We start from the raw sequence: 21,077 nt of genomic DNA, 5'->3' as shown, positions 1-21,077 counted from the left end.
CCCATGATGGGCTGCTGGCTCCTGGGGTAGGGATGGGACTTGCCTGTTGATTTCCAGAGTTAAGTGTCTCTGTGACTTCCAGCTTGGCTGGGTGTGGGGTGGAGGGGAGGAGAACACCATCAATATGGAGCACTTTGGCAAAGAGGCTGTGTCTACATGGGCAGATTGACTAATTCCCCTGAGTGACTTTGCTTCTTTAAGCTGCAGATAAAGGGATCTATACCAGTTAAACTGAGCACAGTTATTGAGCTCTGGCTTTTCAATAGATTTGTGTGAAAGCAGCCAGCATTCAAGCCCTTACTCTGATAAATTTCCTTTCACATTTAAATTAGCTAAAAATTGCTTGCATTTTGTTTTTTGCAGACTATAAATCTCCTCCAGTGTTTACTATCACAGAGTTGATTAGAGTTGTTAAATTGCTACCATCAGCCTTTATTTATATTTTTCTTTTTTTTTTTTTTTAATGCACTTTTATCTAAGCACAGAATGGAGGCATTTCCTGGTATGTACAGGAGATTGATAGTCTGTAAAATATAAGATCGGTATGTTTGAAATATCTGAGTGCAAGAAATTTTGATATATAAGATGCAGAAATCTTAAATAGTAAATATCAGCATATCACTGTACTGCAGAATTGCAATGGCCTCCTAAGTGCAAGTGAAGAAGAAATAGTTCATTCACCAGGACTGGAAAGGTACACTTGGTGTTGTTGGTAATTATATGTTGCACAAGAAACAAGGCATTGCTAAATTGAGTAATTGTGTCATTTCCAGTGTTTTAGACCAAACTTCAGTGGTTTAGTTTCACATATGTTCACATATGTGACAACATGAAGCAGAGTCCTAACTGTGATGCTGGATTTAGCAAACACACCCTGAAAAGGGTCATTCACAGCACACATTCACAGCAATCTGTAAGGCTTTTCCTTGAAACATTTCTGAGCAACACTTCTGGTAATGTTTCACAGTCCAAAGAATTCCAGCAGGTTTTTTGTGGGATATATTCCCCCATGTATAAAATTAATTTCAAAGTGTTGAAGTGGGAATAGTCACTTGCTTCAGGTTCTGTAGAGTGAAAATTAGCCTGCAGGCGAATTGTCTGTGCAGCTATGTTTGGCACACAATGTCACCTTCAGAGCTGTTTGGGGCTGCAGGCTGAGTTGTGCAGTTCAGTGACAGAAGATGCCCAAAGGGAAAAAATCTGTATTTTAAGGTTCTTGGTCAGTGATAAAAGACCTTGGGGAATGTTGATCAAGGTTGCTCTTCTTACTGTTTAAGAGAATCTATTTTCTGGGTCATTTTGTTTTCACTGGGCCTTAGTTTCCCCCATCCCTCCAATGTGAGGAATGTCATAAAAATTGTAAAAACCACATATAGGCATCCTCACACACTATTAATGTCCCTGCTGTACTAGCAGTTTTTCAGAACCATATTTTTATCTCTGAGCAGTGAAATCACTTTTATTATTTCAAATTTAAATTCCCAAAGTATAACTCTGATGACTCCATGATTAGTGATGCCACAAGACAGATAAAGGGAATCTGTAAGTCCTGGAGGTGGGAAGGGAAAGTCATACACCTGAATGACCCATTAGGTGGGTCAGTAACTTGGGATACAACAGTCTTCCAGACATCAGGAGCATTTTGTTACCACCTTGAACCCTCAGCTGGCACTGCACACCCTGCAGCTCTGGCACCCCTTATCTTTCCTCCTTGGAGTTCCCAGAATTTCCAGTGAGAAAGGTGGGTTTGCAAGGTTACCCTGCAGCCCGTGGTTAAGGCCAAGGTGAGGCAGCTGTCCCCCTCCAGCACCTGGAGCCCACAGTGGAGAAGATATCCACCTTCAGGCAAGGAGCATCCCAGGCTGAGACCCCATGGGAAGCCTGTGCCACAGCAGGGTCTGGCAGGACCTGTGACCCATGGAGAGAAGAGCCCACGCTGGAGCAGTTGATGGCAGGTCTTGTGACCCATGGGAAACCCATACTGTGAAGAACCCTAGCCAGTGGAAAGGACTCCATTATATCTGTTTTGCCATCATTAGGACTTGTAGGCCAGAATAATTCCTTAAATTTAAGCTTCTGCTGAATTCTGAGGCTAAGGTAGGGTTTGTCTGTGCTCATACCATGACAACCAGTTACTGTCATGGACAAAACAGGCTTGACTTGGGGAAAAACTGTCATTCAAATGAGAGTAGGGTAATGAGAAATAAAATCAGTTCTTAAATTATTTGTCTCCTCACTTTCCTTGTTCTTGGGCTCACCTTAACTTCTGAATTCTCTGCCTCCTCCCCTCGACTGGCACAGGGTGATGGGGTTGTGGATGAGGCCTCTGCCACTCCCTCCTCCTCAGTGAAAGAACTGTTCATACTCTTATTCATACTCTTCCCTCCTTCCAGTGTGGGGTCTGCCCCATGGGAGAAGTCTTCATCTCTCTCCATCCTTTTAATCTGTCTTGATTTTTGCAATGCATTTTAAAGCTGTGGTCCAAGATGTATTGCTGGTCAATGCTGAAGGAACATTAATTTTAACTCATAACAGAAAATTTAAAGATAAAAAAAAACATTATTCTCTTTCTTTTTTTTTTTTTTTTTTTTTTGTTTATTTATCTCTTCACTTTGTTAAAATATTTTTTAAACTATAGTTGATTTTTTTAAACTCCTATTTTTCGTCCTCAGCTCCAATGAGATATGCAATGTTAGGGAAGTAAGTAGTTGACCATATTGATGCATTTATGTAATGGGATAATTTGTCATTATTTGTTTGTGAGTCAATGGGACATATCATGCGTTATTACTTGTTCAGTACTGGGAATGCAGAAAAGCAGAATGATGAATGACATAGAACTGACACAGAGACACAGGACAAGATCAAGGACAAAAAGTTGATAAAAGACTTCAGTACTCTGTCAAAGCAATGTGTATTATAGTCACAGTGTTAATTTGGAGTGTGTGAACAAGGCTTATAATCAAAGACATTGGGACCCATCTCTGATCTTTACCACTTCTGACTGTGCACTGCAAGAGCAAGAGTAGAAATCAGTTTGGATGATGTCCAGACTGGAAAAGAAAAATAACCTAATGAGGTTATCTGTGCCCTTTGCCAATTCAACCAGCCTCAAACATTTCACAAATAATGTTTAGAAGGACTGTGTTCAAAGGAGGGGAGTATGCAATTTTCTGCAGTCTTGGCTCCATAACTTTGTAATGAAAAGGTAAAGAATCAAAAGAAAAGGCAGAGCTGTTTTGTTTCACATGATTTTGCTAATTACTGTATTTTTCATATGGAATTATTACTACCTTTTTTTCCTAATTTTTAAGTAAAAAATATGTATCAGTATGGTAAATTAGTCTGCATTGAAATCAATCTAATGAATATCATTTCATGAAATTAATCTCAAACACTGATGCACATTTACTAATAACCTTTCACTTTTTAATGTGAATGGATAAAGATCTCTTGACAAACAATATTTGCTGTGGAGAAGAAAATTATGAAAAATGTGGTGTAAAATCTGTAAGTGACTTTTCACAGACAGATAAAATATGGAATAGCTGTCAAGCTAGATAGATTGAGTTAGCTAGAAATATAAGTTTTTGACTTGGTACTAATTAACATTTCTAAATACAGTTCACTCTGCAGAGACCAGCATAGGGAGGACTATTTGCAAACACCTATTGCATGTGCCTACCTGCTAAGGGTAGGGTGGTTAATTAAGTACTGCATCTGACTTCTATTAGGAGAAACTTCTTCAGTATAGTGGAGAAAACTGTGAATAAGTGAATCAATATAGTGTGTAGCGGTTTCCATTAAAATGCCCATGGGACTCCTATTGCATTAAAAAGTATTATTCCCCTTCAGGACTGCATGCCTGATGGAGGTAGAGCTCCATATGATGCTCCTGCACCATTTCACTTTGGATCCAAACAGTGTGTATGCACAGGGAAGGGCCAGCATGGAGGGGAGCAGAGCAGGTTCACAGCAGAGCAGCTGGTTGACAAGAGCAGGTAATGCCTTTGCAAGTCACCAGTTAATAAGGACAGTGCAACCAGAGAATTTGAAATTTCTATATCTGTTCGTGGGTCTGAATTCCTCCTGTGGAGTAATGTGTCCTGCTTCCTGTCAGCCTCCTGATAAACTACTTTGTCTGCCCAGATATTAAGTTTAGCCCACTGTCAGTGATGTACTGGATTTACTGTTATTTTTACTTGGGTAATTATATCACTGCTTTGTATTACTCTGCTGTTATCTTTGGACAATTTGTTGATCCCAAGACTTGTTGGATGGTGGTGTCCATTAGCACCTATGGAACCTAAGGAAGGCAGGGATGCCTTAAGTCCCTATAGTGCTGACATATTATGGAATGTACTTCATGGTCCCAACAAAAGGCACAGTTAAGACTGAATTAAGAGATCACAAAGAGCTGAGAAGAGATGTTCAAGTAGTCAAAGATGGACATTGCTCAGGGAAATTGGTTCTTGTCAGATGCTTTGAGAATGGCTGTGCTCAGATATCCAGGAGCCAAGAACATTTAGTGACTGTGTTCTGACCTGGAGTTCAGAGATCTATATTCTGTTTTTCCATACTCTCCAGACTATGCTCAATTTTGTTTAGTTTCCAAATGTCCTAGGGTTACTAGTCTTTGAAATCAGAAAAAAAGTGCTTCCTTGATTTCACAGAGGATGAGTTCAGAGTTTCCTAACCATTTAACTTTTATGACAATGAAGACTAGAGAAAAAGAACATGCAGAATGAGAAGTGGTTTCAGTATACAGAGCAGAAAGATTTCAGCCCACCTATCTTTAGAAGTCTGAAATACTTTACTCTGACTTACAACCCAATACTACCTTTTTATTTGGTGGAGTGAAATAAATATTTTTGAATGTTCTTCACCTGTCCTGTATAAGGAAGGCATTTTATATGAAATCATATCCTAAATTTGCTTGTTTTTTCTACTGACATGACGTGCAACATTAGGTGGTCAGCTGCTGCACAGACATCTCTGTCACAGATGATAGAATTATAGAATTATAGAATTCTTTGGCTTGGGAGGCACCTTAAATGTCATTCTGTTCCAACCTTTGCCATGGGCAGTGACACTTCCAGTAGATCAGGCTGCTCAGAGCCCCATTCAGCCTGAGGAATCCACAACCTCTCTGGTCAACCTGTTGCAAGGCCTTGTCACCTTCACAGATTAAAGACTTCCTTCCTAATATCTAATCTAAACTACTCTCCTTCATCTTAAGGCCATCCCCCTTGTCCTATCCCTACAGGCCCTTGTGAAAAGTCCTTTTCCAGCTTTCTTGTAACTCCTCTTTAGGCACTGGAAGGTCTACAAGGTCTCCCCAGAGCTGTCCCTTCTCCAGCCTGAACAGCCCCACCTCTCTCAGACTCACCCATGTCTTCAAAGGAGATGTGTTACAGCCCTGTGATCTATTTAGTGGCCTCTTCTGGACTTGCTCCATCAGGTCTGTGGCTTTCTTGCATTGGAGACCCTTTTCCAGCTTTGTATGTAATACTGGAAGGAGCAAGGAGATGGGCAAAAAAAATAACTCCCCACTTAGAATGCTCCAAGGAAACAATGGCATACCTCATCCTGGGGATAAAGAGTTATTCCTGTTGAGAATAACTGGTCAGGAATAGACTCTTCAGTGCTCTCTGCTAGCAAATCAAATTACCTGGCTCTGTGAAGGTACATGAGAGAATTTGCTTCTCCCATTATAAATCAAAGCAGGAAAAGACAACAAACACAAAAGACTCTTTTAGTTTAAAATCTTGTCTCCGAAATATTTTGTGGTTTACTAAATAAAAATAAAGTTATGAAAAAAAATGGGGGAAAAGAAAAAAAAAAAAAAAAGAAAAAAAAAAAAAAAAGAAAAAAAAACACTTTACTTCAAAGGAGCTGTATTGTGGGTCATATTTTCCTGAGTTAGCAAAAATGCAGAATTTGAGACTCCTTCAGTCATGTTCAAGTAATCTAAGGGAACATGAGTGGACTGAAGCTAACACAGATTTAAATATGGGGGAGTTGCACTCTGCCTTCAATGCAGTCCATGACTCACAGAGGTCTGAGGCTTGAAGTTGTCTTCAGTCAGACTCGTTTCCATTGTCCTTCTAATTAGGACAGAACCATTGTTTCATATGGAAAATTCCTGGCTCCAATTTAAGATCAAAAGCATGGCATAATGTGCCACATGTTGCAGTAGTGCTTCATGCACGGGACAGTGCACTCTGAACAGCTGCAACTCCAAGTCTGTGCCAGAACAGGCTTGCCATGCCTGTGTCTGCACCTTTCCCCAGATGCAGGTACCAAGGCAGTGTCTGCCAACAAGGCAGCTTTCCCAGGCTGCAGATTCAGAAACACTCCAGAGCTGATGAGGACATTGTCAAAATTACCTGTTATTGTTTCTCCCACCCTGTAAACATTCAGACACTTGATGTCCCTAGGCTAATATAGATTTACTTGGGGAGTATTCCAATTCTTACTAGCATTTCCCCATGGTTTGTGCATGGTGCAGCCTTTTATTCCTTCCTCCCCCAAGCCCTTATGCTGCCTTCATTAGTAAAGCTGGGTCCAGTCACATTTGGTGTGCAGGTTGTAAGTAACTGCTTGAATCTTTTAAATCTAGTCCCATACCCAGTCTTTCAGGATTAAGCTGTCATTCATCTTTCTCCTTTTTTACTGAACCATATTGTCAATACAAGCATTATGTGATCTCTGAGCATCAGCTCCTGGAAGTGACTGCAGCAGTCTGGCCATGGGTGCCAGCCCCAGGGGCCATGTGGGTGCTTAGCACCAGCTCTCTTTTCTGTACAGACATGTATAGACTCGATCTTATTTGCAATTCATGTAGCTCCTATTCACTGTGCTGCAAATTCATACTTTTATGATGCTTCTTTTTCTTATTTTCTCTATCTGGGAAGAATTATTCCATAACCTCACCAGCACATCCTTGTACTCACTTTCACTCAAATGCCTGTCAGATATGGTATTTCCTTCAACTGGAAAATTTCTTCCTGTATTTTCTTTTGTCTGTCTGAGTCTTGAATAAGTATTACAGTGTAGTTTTATTTGTAGCAATGGTACCTAGAATCCAGGAGATGGCAGTAGCTGACAATAATTCATTTCTTAAAACAAGTCTATTTACAAAAGGTAAAAATTAAATATATCTGTCCTCAGAGAAAAGCCAAACTATATCTGAATGTGTGTAAAATATTACAACATATCATATTATTAGTTTCATTTATAATCTTTTAAGTTTTAAATCAGACTAGTAAATAAAATTCTTAAATACATGTGTGAACATTTTGCCCTAACTCTGAATTTATTCTTTCTTAATCCAGCTATTAATATTACTCAACCAAGTTTCAGTGGCACAGATGTCTTTGGCTATACCTCATTCCTAGCTTATTCTACAATCCCAAATATCACGTTCTACCATGAATTTCGCTTGAAATTCCAGTTGGCAAACCACCACTCAGCTTTACAAGATAACCTGATTTTTTTCACTGGACAGAAGGGCCAAGGTAAGCTTTATTTGTATAATTTATCCTTATAAGCTTTCAAATGCTTATTGAACAAGTAGGATAAAAATATGCACAGGTTTTTCTTGATTCTATTTAAGATATAATGTCATTAGTGGGAAAATAAACTCTTCAAAGCTGTTAGTGTTTTGTAAAGACAGAGTAATCAATCAGATTGTATAAATGTTTCTTTTTATTAAGAAGAAATTTAATTGCTTCCAGTAATTGAACTCAACAGTTAATCTGAGGTAATATACTTCTGAACACAATAAATGGGAACCAGAAGGTCAAGGTTACCTTTTTTCAGTTGTTAACATAAATTTCATTACTGATCTTTGAACTCTGTGTTATTTACATAAAATAGGAGACTCTCAGCCCTGAGATCTCTCAATGTCAGTTAAACCAAGCTAGCTACCAGTAAATTAAGCTACAGTCTGTGGAGAAAAGCATTCAGCTTGGTCTGATTAACACAGCTGAGAAGCAGGTTATGTAGATCTACTTAAAGTATTTTGCTCAGATTTTAACTATACTTAAGGTATCTCTCCAGAGCCCCTCTGTGGCAGGCTGCATGGCTTCAGCCTGGCATGAGTAATACTACTTCTGTTCTGTCCATCTCAGCATTAATCCAAACAGAAGCCATAATACTAGTGAAAGCTGAGAAAAGTTTTATATAATTGGATGCAGACATGAAGCAGTCATAGATCATAGATATTTCATAAGAAGGAAATAATTTTTTTTATCTTAATCATTCCTGCAATTGGACCATGACCTAACTTTTGGATTTGGAGCTGTTCTATGGGATTGTTGAAGACTAGAGGGAGGTTGAGTGATGTGACTTAGGTCTAAACCCATCACAGTAGGAGAGTGATTTAGGTATGGTAGTAGAAGTCTCTACTATAGTAGTTTTACCATACCTGAAACATCACATCAGTTTTGCAGATCTGGCCCTTGACCTACAGGAACCTACAACTATGTTGAACAATATCAGAAAATTAATGCATCAGAAAGATGTAGGAAGAGAGAAATTATTTTTTGCTGTTTTAAGATGCTGAACTCCCAAATGCATTATTAAAGATCATTTTTGGGGAGGCATTATGCAGTTACATATATATATCTAACAAAACAATAGCAATATATTAGATCAGTAGGATACACAGGGTCCCTCATTTGCTATGCTAATACCTTTGATATTTTCTTTTCTTTGAAATTTTCTTTCTATTAAATTTCTTTACTTAAATTCCTATATCCTTTGAAGGTTCTTCTCCTTTCTCCCTGTGACAGACTTCCAGGAGTCAGACTGTTAGTGTATTCCAATGCAAACTAAAACTTGTTAGCGTGGAACAGCTCAGGAGTTTATCTATCTATGATATCATTAAGTCTGCTACTTTTCATTTGCAAAGATCCTGTCAAATTTAGCTAGTGCAGCTCAGCTGATCAACTGCACTTTAGTGTGCCTTGAGACCCTGGTACTTAATTTATCAGGTTGATTACCCAAATTAGCCTGACACAAATCGGTATTAAACACTCTGAATGGGTTTAAACTCAAAACTTAGCTCTGATTCTATCTGTGTGGAAATCAGAATTTGCAAAGTTTTTTCCCAAAAAGACAAAGTAAAACCTAGTTGATCCTGCTAACTGAACTACATTCACATTATTTTAACTACATCCAGGCAGAACTCTCATCATGACACATTTTATTTCTGTGACAGTCACCATTCACTCCCAGGTAGCTTTTCCTTTCACTCACTAATTATTAATTTTTGTGGGTGGATGAAATATTGTCTTTCTTTTTTGGGTAGCTGAGCAGAAACGGTGCACAGAGTTGGAATCACCTAAAACCTTTCCATCTAATCATTCAGAAAACAGCATTCAAAAGCCAAAGTCTGCATCATTAAATTTTTATAAGAAACTCTGCTGTAATATGAACGCAATGAAAACATTAGAACATTCTTTTCAATGGCAAGAATGAACCACCACATTCAGACATGTTTCTGCAGCCTTGGGTACTGAATTTCAAGCACCTGTTTGAAACATTTCCAATTGTGGGAAATGTAACCAAACAAAAAATATACCAATTAATTCACTGTCTTTATTCAAGATGGAGAAAATGCAAATATGAAATGTAGAACACCAATGATATGAAATAATCTGACTCTTTTTCAGCTACAATAATCAAAAGAGAACACAAAAAAATATTGATTCATTATAAAAGATGTATTGCACCAAAATTTGTCTCAAAAAGGGGCTGTCTGTAGGGTGTACCCTGTACTCTCAGGAGTCATTGTGGAATGTCGCTCTTGGAGTCATATTTGGCTGAACTGAGTTTTTTTTAAAAAGTATTACTGGTGTCATTTTTATTAATGAGAATACTAGCATTCTGGGCTTATTATGCAGTTGTCAGGCAGAAACCTGGCTTTTCATTACTTTGCATATCATTTGTGTGTGTGTGAACACTGCAGTGCAGCAGTCAGGCATTTCTGCATCCCCGTGTCAAACCATGGGTGGGCAGCAGCACACCTGCCAAGGGCAAAACTCAGACACAGAGCAATGAGGTGATGGTAAATGCTGTTGGTAATTTGCAGTTTTCTCCTCAGTTAAAATGGATGGGGAGACTGAGCACCCCACATTTTAGCTACTAGAAAGCAGTTTCTTACCAAGTGAATGTCACTTATTTCTCAAAGAAGATGCTCTTGCTTTAACAATTTACCAAGTGTTGAACAAAAGCACTCTCAACAGGAGAAGTATGATGGTTTCACATCCAGTGCTGTGCCAGTGCCCATTTCTTGTAGCTAACATTCTCTTGCAGCACCCTCCCTGATTCTCCTCCAATATTGTCTCTGCCCAAACGCCACACATCAATGTCATAGCTAACCTCTTGTGAGTTACTATGAAATTCTCTCCCAATACATAACTAAAGTTAAAAGTTGTCTCATTTATGCCAACTATTAACATTATTTTATTCTGCCCCAACCCTGACAGAGTTCAAGGCCAGGTTGGATAGAACCTTGAGTAATTTGATCTAGTCGATGCCTATGGCAGTGAATGTTGGGACTAGATAATCTTTAGGATCCCTTCCAACCTCTCAGCAATCTATGATTCTATCATTATCTTCACTAGTAATTCAATTTTGCAGAGTGCTGGCACTGTTGTACTTCTTTAATATATTTTAATTCTGAAAAATCATTTTAAAAAATCAGAAACCCTTTATTGTGCTTCCTCTAGTTTTTCCAGTCAAATGACGTAAGTACATTGCAGACACTGCTGAAAATAGAAACATTAGTAAAGGTTTTTCTAATAGAATTGTTATTTTCAGTTTGGAAGTCCTTTGCTGGTAATGTGCCAGTGGGAAAGCAATGGGATTTCATTCTATTATGAATAAATCATGAACAAATAATTGTAATAATTCATTAAAAAAATGAATAGTGTTTGTGTTTTATACAGCTGAATGTAGCTGTACACATTCTACAGAGTCAGTGGATTTATATTGTTTAGAATAAGGGTTTACTTTTCTTTTTCTATAGATTCCTATTGCATCAGAATAGTAACTCTATAGAAAAAACAAACTTCTGTGTTGAAAAAACCCAGCATATTGCAGATGCATTTCCAGAATATGAGAGAAAGGGAATGTGGCAGTTTTGGCTGTGAAGCAGCTGTGTGCAGAGCTTCAGTGGGTGGACAATATAATTAGCATTGTGTGCTGGGGAAAAACGCACTTTATCTTTTGCAAATGAAGAAAATTTCAGGGCCAGGGAGCATCAAAACACACACTTGAAATGAGGGTTACCATGTGACACTGGAGGAATAAATTGGAAAAGACCTACCCTGAAACAAATAAAAAACAAGAAAACTTCATGAAAACAGAAGAAAATATCAAATATAATACAGTGCACAGGCATGAAATTGAGCATTGAATTGCTTGAATTCACAAGAGAGTAAAAAGAAATGGATGGCTTTGAATTTCAATTCAGGACGTCCTAAGCCACAAGGGAGAACATTCTTCACTTTCACCATTGTTTGTATCCTGGCTTTTTCACTATACACAAAGAAAGGTTGGGGTAAAAAGAAACAAGTTTATCAGGTTTTTCTCTAAACAATGGTGGTTCCTCTCTTGCCTGAACAAGAAGAGAGACTGAATGCTTTTTAAAGATGCCAGAGTAAAAAAGTGTTTGTTTGAATGACTAGGAATAGGTCCAAGAATTGAACTCTTACTCATGGTCTTTATGTCAGACTTAAAATTCTTCAAATGAGGTTTTACACTATAGTTACTAAAAGCACAAACAACACTTACAGCATGCAGGCCTAAGTGTAAAGAAATTAAATTATTTACTGCAAACTGGCAAATCAGTCAGTTCTAACCTGGAAGTTAAGAAGGCTTAAAGAATTAAAGCACTTGGCTGACCAAGGAAATTCCATCAATGTGCAGCCTAGAGCTGCCTTAATCAGAGGCAGGTGCAATAAAGTCTCCTCTGGATTTGAGGCTCTTGAAGTACCTATAAAGAAACTGAAGGCATCCTGGTATAGGATTAAGTTAGGCCCTATTCTCGTGTGCAACTTGAAATTTCAATTTTCATTCTTTTTTTTAAAGATTTTAGAGGAAGTTAAAAATTTATTCCTGTTCCAGGGGGAAGGAACAGCAATGACTGCTAAATCCACCAGGGCTGGCAGGTTTTGTGGATATCACTCACTTTACTGTAGTATGAAAAAAAGTCTGCTGTAAAAAATCCTATAAATGTTTAAAATCTCTGCAGCTTCTATTTTAAATCTGCAAGAATACTGGAAATATTCTTACAAGTCAAACAGAGATTATTTGAAATATATAGTAAACTCATAAGCTTCCTGGCTAAAATTTTGCTAAACTGCTAATTTCTCAGTGGTTTTGGAATATATTTTAAACACTGGTGTTCATAATCCTGGAATAAGTAGTTATCCTTTTTTGTCTTTTCAGGTCTAAATGGAGATGATTTCTTGGAGTTAGGCCTCCGTAATGGGAGAGTGGTATATAGCTACAATCTAGGTTCTGGCACAGCAACAATCATCAGCAAACCACTCGATCTGACACTCAATGTTCATGTCATCCACCTCGGCAGAAATCTCCAGAAAGGCTGGCTGAAGGTAAAAAAGTAATTCCTTTAGAAGGCTAGAAGGATAGCTTTTAGATGAAAGTGTTCTCTGGTCTTTTGCATTTTACATGGAGAATGTAATTTTCTTTTATGCTTCCCTATAAAGTTGGGAGGATTTTCCTCACTAGGAATTCCTAAATAAAGGCAAATCCCTTTGTTGTAACAAGTATTAATGTTTCATTGAAAGGTGGATGATCAGAAGAATAAAACTGTCACTTCTCCTGGGAGGCTGGTTGGGCTCAATGTCTTCAGTCAGTTTTATTTAGGAGGCTATCGTGAGTATACTCCAGAACTCCTACCAAAGGGACCAAGATTTAAGAATGGCTTTCAAGGTAAAGATTATACCATTTTCAATTCATTTTAATCCATGCATCAGATTGTATATCTTTCTTTCATAGGCAACTGAAACAGTCTCTGTCTTATCAGGAAACAAATTAGAATCTCCTTGGCTGAATTTCCTGTGGCTTTTTCATTATTTCACTATGATAACTAAGAAACATGATGCAGAGGCTTTGCTAAATAATTGTAGTATTTTCTCTTTCTGCTAAGGTGGAAGTTTGCCATTGTAATGTTTGCCATGTAATCTCTTCTTATGTGTCCCTGTTCTACAGCATCACTTCTAAAGGACTTTCTTTCTCTGAAGTAGTTTGGATTCTTCTCCCACTGTGACTGACAGTGCTACTTTGGGTAACAGCTTTCACACTGAAAACTTCTTTCTGAAAGAAATCTGATTTTGTTTTTCATGGCATTATGATCTAGGTCTCAAGACAGAACTTAGCTAATTCCTTTTGTAAATATTTATCAAGCAGATAAAAATTTTTACATCAGAACTGATGCTGAAGCTTTATTAATCCATTTTTCAACTTCTACGACATCAGCAATAAAGTAAAGGACTTGTTCATAACACTTTCCTTTTGTTCTTTACTTCCAAAGAAATTATGTTCTTCATATTTGCAAGGTAAAATTTCAATTCATTTTAAGCACTGGAAAGCCTTTCAAATGAAAACATTTTGCAATAGTAAAATACAGTTTGAGTTCTCAGTTATGAAACTAAGGGTACTTTATGAAAGGCAAACATAGCAATAAAACTCATTTTCATAAACACTGCATTTCCATTAAGACCACCTAACTGCTGTGTTTCCAGCCATTACTTCACTTTTTGTTCTTATTCTGAAATTTCCACAAATTCAATTTTGCATCATATAGTCAACTTCTCACTCAGAATGTCTTATGAATTAACATGTCATCTGTCTGTCTTTTCAGGAAGTATGGATTATATAGTTATGCCTTTCCTAGCCTCTTAGCAGTTTGCAAATTGGCATAAGGCATAACGTCTGTGTGACTATTTTACTAGGGTCACTATCTGTGATGTACTTTTGGTTTTTTCAATACACATGCTAACATTAGGAGTGACCATTAGGAATCTGTGGTGCTTTACTGTGACCACAAATATTTTGAGTTTTCCAGGTTCCTCATGTTCCAAATGTATCATAATGACCAAATTTCTACAAACTTAGTATGAATAAACTTTTTAAAAACCCACAAAGTTTATTTACTATTAGTTACCATACTATTTATTGATTTTTCACTCTTTTTAAAAAGAAGTATTACTGCAAAATTTTGGCAGACATGTAGCACATAAACAGTTTTCTCTTTCTCCCTATCATTTACAGTATTAAGTCTATTATATTTGTTAATTTATTCCATGCTCTGATTCCCAGCAGCAGCTTGTCTCTGTTCTCCAGATCATAGTGACTTTCAAGGAATCTACACTTTCCCATGACCAATTTCCTCTGATGTTTTCTTACGTAGTCAGCATCTCATTTGTCCTTCTAGCTCAGAATCTCCCCAGTTTCAGTTCTCAGGATCTTCAGGATCAGAAATAAATCTCCATTGATTTTTTTCCATAGTGGGAACTGCAATACTACTAACAGAGAAGAAAATTTTGAGCTATTTTACTTCAGCCAATCTGCAGTTGCAGGGATCTCACAGAAACTCTGGAAGTGACAGCCAAGATAAATTTATCTGAGACATAGTTGATTAAACCACTCAGACTTCTGGAACTCTGCTGTTGGCTCTTTTTAAATACATGATTTATTAAAACCATTTTGCTTCTAATACCAGAGTGCACCTCTCCTTTGTAAGAAATCACTACGGGATGAAGAAGCATTGAGACTGGCCTTAGTGCTGCAGACTGAATGTCCCCACTGTCAGTGTGCAATAATTTAGGATTTTTTTACTCTGCACAGCTACAGTTTCAGACCATTTCCTCCCTGACCTGCATGTCTTTAGCAATTGTTCAAATAATTTCCACAGAGGAGGAAGAAACTGAAAACAAATGTTTTTAATAAATTGTCATTTAATAATTAAAAGTTGTGGAATTTTTAGTTTAGTAAATATGTGAATCAGCACCTACATATTCCTTTGAAAGGCTGAAGGGTGTTTGATGGTACTGTAAGCAATTTACAAAATTTCATTCACTTCCTCTGAGAAGCTGAAGAAACTGGTAAAGGTAGAGCTCAGATGAAGCAGACAAGTCCATCTGGACTTCAAAGCTCTTTGCACTTCATCTGAATTTGGGGTTCCTTGAGAGCTTACAGGAGCTTTTTGTAAATGGATTGTTTACTTAGTGTTCAGCTTTGTTTCATTTCCTATAACAGTGTAATTAAGGGACCTTGAGAGATTTCTGAGCATACTGCAGATGCTCTAAAAAGTAAAATGTGAGGTTTAGGTAGCTGAAAGTCTTGTGGCCAAAAAGACTCAGCCTGATCATTAATGGGAAACCTGAAATGGGAGTATAAAACCAACTGACACTATTCAAAGGTCTGTACAGCTCAGCACTATGACTCCCCTACACAAAATGAAACAGAGAATTGTTTGGAAGAGCTGATAGTTACAGCTGAATTTCCAGCCCTTCCATCTCTGAAAGAGGCAGAGAGAAATCTGGTGTCAGGGACAAAAGAGGGAGAGTTCTGATGTTTCATGCTCTGTACTACCATGACTGCAGGATTCAGTCTCTAACTATCAATGCAATTGATGGAGAGCCAGGGCTTGCATCTCTTCTGGTCGTGTTCCTAAACAGAATGAAGCATGGCTGTAGAAGTAATCTGTTGTTTGATATCAAATATTATTAAAAGGAGGAGTAAATAGGCTAAAGAAACCCTTACCACAAAGCTGAGCTGTTGAAGAACTTCTTTCATGCTGAAAGAGCCACCTCTTCACAGAAATTATTTTGGAAAGTAAATAAAATTACAGGTACTGCAGTCACTTTTTGAAAATAGACTAAACCCAGAGCACAGCTGAGTTCCAGATACAAATATAGCCTTTCAGTCAAAGTTTAAGTTCACAATAAGCAAGAATTCATTACAAGCCTGCCAGGGTTAAGGCTATTTATCATTATGTCCTGCACAATTGATGTCATATAAGGAAAGTGAGCTCTGAACTAGCTTTTAGTCAGTGCTATAGGATTCATACAGGCCCTCTGGGTGTTTGGGTCACAGCTTCAAGAAGTCCTGAGTAGTCACTGTTGGGGGCATCATTGAGACTAACACCCCAACACCCCACTACTCACAAACAGCAAAGAAAAACAGGGGGAAAGTAAAGCATTTAAGGATAGGTAGGATGCAAGAAATCTGTAAATTCAGTACTACATTCAGATAGAAAATATTTTATCAGTATATCTTTTTCTGTCAGTTCTTTTGCTGCAGTTTTAGTACCTCTTCAAAATGTCTGCTTTTTGTGCTTTTTTGTCAAATTAGCACCATGTGTTTTCAAGTGGGTAAGGGATCCTGGCAAGAAATTATGGGAAAAAATAATCCTTTTGTGATAAGGATATCTCAGAAAAAAAAATTTTAAAAGTAAAGCTGAACAGTGAAGTCATATATTTTATGAGAATCCCTCAAATTTACTTAATCCATTGTTAGTGGCTCTTTAGTAGTTTACGAGCACTGCTTGACTGAGATGAAAGCTATAAAATAAATTGGTGGTAAAAAAGGTTAATAATAGAAAAGCCTAAATGTGTTCTAAGAAGTCACAATTCAAAAGACTGCAAACAAAAAGGTAGTATACCATCTGTGACTGTACAGTGTTGGTGTCTGATTTCAGTTTACTTACATAAAACTCAGATGTTCAGAATCAGCCAAGCTTAACTCACAAAGCAGGGAACTTTGAGTTCTTCTTGCAAACTTGGCTGTGTCAGGAAACCTCTCCATTATTCAGAAGAGTTGGCAGTCTCTCATTAAAAGGGGCCCAGGACTGGCAGAGAAAGGAAATTCAGGTCAGAAAAAAGGCACATTCATCAGCTGACCCCTCTGCAGAAGGTTGTATAGTACTTGCTACAACAGGCTCAAATTGCTGCTCTGACTCATTAAATAAATTTTCAGTTGAACTTAGAAAGCTGGGCCAAAACACTCTTGTACCTATCACATGCTTTGTTTACCAGTGCTCAAGAGCTCTTCCTAACCTAGATGGCACAGTAAAACTGTGGTTGGTACACTTAAACTAGTCATCAACATAAATGCCAGTTTATTTTCCATGATGACTTTAAAGTCCTTGGGGACTCACTGTGCTTTCCATTGTTTACACAGAGCTCTGGGCTGCTTTTGCTTAGCACTCCAGCAAGACCCATGAGAACAGAACATGCTTTCTCTGCTGCTGATAAAGAGATGAAACATTAGTTAGGATTTACCAAGCACTAGAAGGCCTAAAAAAAAACCCTGTAAAAAGCAGAGAAGCAATAATACAAAGATTGCAAATAATCATAAAACTAGGTTATTTTAAAATTACTTATTACGAGTTTCTGAATTAACAGTTATGTGTCTATAGACAGAGCTACAAAATGTGTGAAATATGGAAACAGCCTAAGAAAGCTACTTTCAATAACATCATGAAACTGTGGCTAAAATTGTTATCTTGCTGTAGATATTACTTATATTATGTTCCAAACAATTATGTAACTATTAAAAAATCACATTGTACATTCATTGCGTCTTTCAGATGCAATGATTTTGTGATTTCAGTGAATCATGCAAAACTCATATTAAGTGATGCTTTTAAAAACAATGTAATGATTACTTGAATGATTACTTGCAGTCTCCATATAATATCCTTTCCCTTCTTCTAATATTAAGCAGAAAGCCTCTAGTATGCACTGCTGAATACCAACCCTTCTTGTGATTTCAGGCACTGTGGGAATTCACTACATTCCAACTAAATTTTATAAATCAGGTTTAGAAAAATCTGAATATTTTCAAATATATTTACTAATATATTACTATTTACTATTATATGTACTAATTTAATGTTGTTTAAAACCTGATTTTTAGTTTGAAGTTGTATATGTACTTATGTATAGGTCTAGATGACATTTCAAAAATGTTTAAGGCTACCTTTAAATGTGACGATACATCACTTGCATGCTGGGATATATTTTGAGAGGTCACGTATGATTTGTTCCAAAAAAATATATTATATGGCATCATGTTCAGTTCTGCAGCATAGAAATAAGCACAGGGATCCATAAACATGATCCAGAAATACTGGTGACTTCAGCCTGACAAAAGGCTGACCATCCTGTGACACCATCAGGAAGAGCAGACTTTCCAAAGGGGCAGTCCCCAGGAAGCTAAGCAGGAGCTGCTGGGAATTAGCAAGTAGGGAACACTTCTGTTCACTCTGAAGCTTTAGCTCCTCCTTTCACTTGGGATACCAATGCATTATGAAATTAAAAGGAAACCAGAGCATAGATGCAGGCACTGGTATTCAATCACCTTTACAAATAAATTAATACAATATTTCCTGCCAATATTTTGTCTGTGACAATTATTGTTTTCCTAAACAATTCTTTGGTGAGTTTAGGGACTTGGAATAATCTTTGGATCATTTCCCAGTGGTAGTCTGCATGCAGCTGTACTGTTCTGGAAAGTAAAAAAAGTTTGATAAGAAAATTGTGGCCATGTCAGGTCACTTGGCCACAGGACCAAGTAACAGGTCCAGAAGTGTTTACCTTACAAGTATATGCTAATTTTTAAAATTATTTTCTGAGATTAAGGACCTAAAGGAGAAGTCTACATCAACCTTAAAATGTCATGTGTCACATGATCTACATGTACCAAGGACTGAAGCATACACTTGAGAAAGGAAGAATTTGAGTCATTATCTGAAGGGGTCCTTTTGAGCCTATGGAAATTCAAGTCCCCATTTCCTTGCTTCCATTATATTATTTGGTGGCATCTGGATTCTATTATATTTTATATTAAGCAGATTTCTTGCTGTCCTCTTTTTTCCCTTGGGTTTTGGGTCTTTGTTGATTTGGTTTTTTGGGTTTTTATATTTTTGGGGATTTGTGACTGTTTTTTCTGATACACATTCTTGTAAGAGCATGAATGTGTAAACACGAAATTGCCCCTAGTCACTGACTTTATATTCTGCCTATTCCTTAAGGAATTATTTCTTTTGTTTCACCCACCATTAAATGAAGGATTTCTGATCATTTACCTGAATAGAAAGTAGCTGGCCTACATTTATCTATTGTAGATGGTATGGTTGCCCATTCACTGAAGATATTCTTGAGGAACCCATTCACTGAGGGTTGATGCTGTTCTGTTGTTCACTTTGTTTTGACTTTTGCTACCTGTTTCAAACCTAATTTCTTTCTTTTTTTCCTTCCTTTCTACTTTTGAGGTTGCATTTTTGATGTTCAAGTTCGCAGCAGCCTTAATCAAGGATTTAAATCACCAGGAGCTCCAGAAGGACACCCCAATTCTGGTCGCAGTGTTGGACAATGTAAAGATTCCCCATGCAGTTTAATAAAGTGCAGAAATGGTGGCAAGTGTGTAGAAACTGGCTCTACTGTTTAGTAAGTATATCTGTGTGTGTGTTTGTATACATATATATGCTTTGACACAGTATAGACTTTCTTTAAACTAATCTAATAATTATGGTCATTTATTGTCTTCATAACGGAAGGAAGGAAGGAAGGAAGGAAGGAAGGAAGGAAGGAAGGAAGGAAGGAAGGAAGGAAGGAAGGAAGGAAGGAAGGAAGGAAGGAAGGAAGGAAGGAAGGAAGGAAGGAAGGAAGGAAGGAAGGAAGGAAGGATAGGAAGGAAGGAAGGAAAGGAAGGAAGGAGGAAGGAAGGAAGGAAAGGAAGAGAGGAAGGAAGGAAGGAAGGAAGGAAGGAAGGAAGAAGAAGGAAGGAAGGAAGGAAGGAAGGAAGGAAGGAAGGAAGGAAGGAAGAGGAAGGAAGGAAGGAAGGAAGAGGAAGGAAGGAAGGAAGGAAGGAAGGAAGGAAGGAAGGAAGGAAGGAAGGAAGGAGGAAGGAAGGAAGAAGGAAGGAAGGAAGGACGGAAGAAGGAAGGCAGAAGGAGGAAGGAAGGAAGGAGGAAGGAAGGAAGGAAGGGACGGAAGGAAGGAAGGAAGGAAGGAAGGCAGGAAGGAAGGAAGGAAGGAAAGGACGGAGGAAGGAGGAAGGAAGGAAGGAAGGAAGGAAGGAAGGAAGGAAGGAAGGAAGGAAGGAATGGAAGGAAGGAAGAGGAAGGAGAAGGAAGGAAGGAAGGAAGGCAGGAAGGAAGGAAGGAAGGAAGGAAGGAAAGGAAGGAAGGAAGGGAAGGAAGGAAGGAAGGAAGGAAGGAAGAAGGAAAGGAGGAAGGAAGGAAGGAAGGAAGGAAGGAAGGAAGGAAGGAAGGAAGGAAGAAGGAAGGAAATGAAAGTTCATTCAGTTAGAAAAACACATTAATATTAAAATATTAAAATTTTGTTAGGACCATTATTTCTGGGGAATTTTTTTTTAAGAAACTCCATGGGCTGGTTCTGCTCTACTGAAATCACTGGCATTCAGACTCACTAGGAAATACATGGGAAGAATTAGATGTGTGACCTTTTTTTTAAAACTAAGTGAGCAGCTGGGATGGCAGAGAAGAAGTAGCAAAGAGGAGAGCTTGATTGTATTGTTGTTCAAATGTGGCTGATGGGGCAAAAATAGGTGAGTTCTGTTTCCTGGAAATTGTTATTTTCCATTTAAAAACCCCTTGTGGAGTAAACCACTGACTGCCCAACATTAGAAATTTCTGAGCCAGTTTAAACCTGTAGGGGCTCCAAGCATTTTTTGAAGTCTGCCAATTCATCTCTAAGGTGCTCACCTGCTGATCTAAGGGATGAGAGGGGGTAGCCATGAGAGGTAGCCCAAAAGATGAGCCTCTGGTCTTTCAAGCCTTGTCTCTCAGAGTAGATGGAGCTGAGTGGCCAGGCTGTGTGCACAGAAGGAGGAAGTGCATTTGCAGTTCCAAATTGCTGTTGAGAGTCAACACTTCCATTGTAATAAATTTTGTTTTCAAACACTTTGTAATGCAGCTGTAAAACCTTTGCTGACGAGCATTTTTTATTTTAAAAGTATCTGCCAAGATTAATTATGCTTGCTTCTCCTTATGTGCTTTCACATGTGTT

The 21,077-nt window shown here is 38.0% G+C and overlaps 1 protein-coding gene across 1 annotated transcript in view; it reads left to right on the top strand.

The window, feature by feature from the left end:
* Positions 1–21,077, top strand: part of EYS (eyes shut homolog) — a gene marked incomplete at its 5' end in the record, with an annotated part of 591,920 nt that overhangs the window by 543,559 nt on the left and 27,284 nt on the right. The window contains 4 exons of the mRNA XM_079298292.1: positions 7,338–7,520; positions 12,463–12,629; positions 12,825–12,969; positions 19,319–19,493. Coding sequence (XP_079154418.1) covers positions 7,338–7,520; positions 12,463–12,629; positions 12,825–12,969; positions 19,319–19,493 — 670 coding nt within the window. The remainder of the gene's footprint in view (positions 1–7,337; positions 7,521–12,462; positions 12,630–12,824; positions 12,970–19,318; positions 19,494–21,077) is intronic.

This window comes from Erithacus rubecula (assembly GCF_903797595.1).
Source record: "Erithacus rubecula genome assembly, chromosome: 2".
Classification (NCBI taxonomy): Eukaryota; Metazoa; Chordata; class Aves; order Passeriformes; family Muscicapidae; genus Erithacus; species Erithacus rubecula.
The sequence above is the reverse complement of the archived record's forward strand: the minus strand, read 5'-3'. Positions and strand labels throughout refer to the sequence as shown.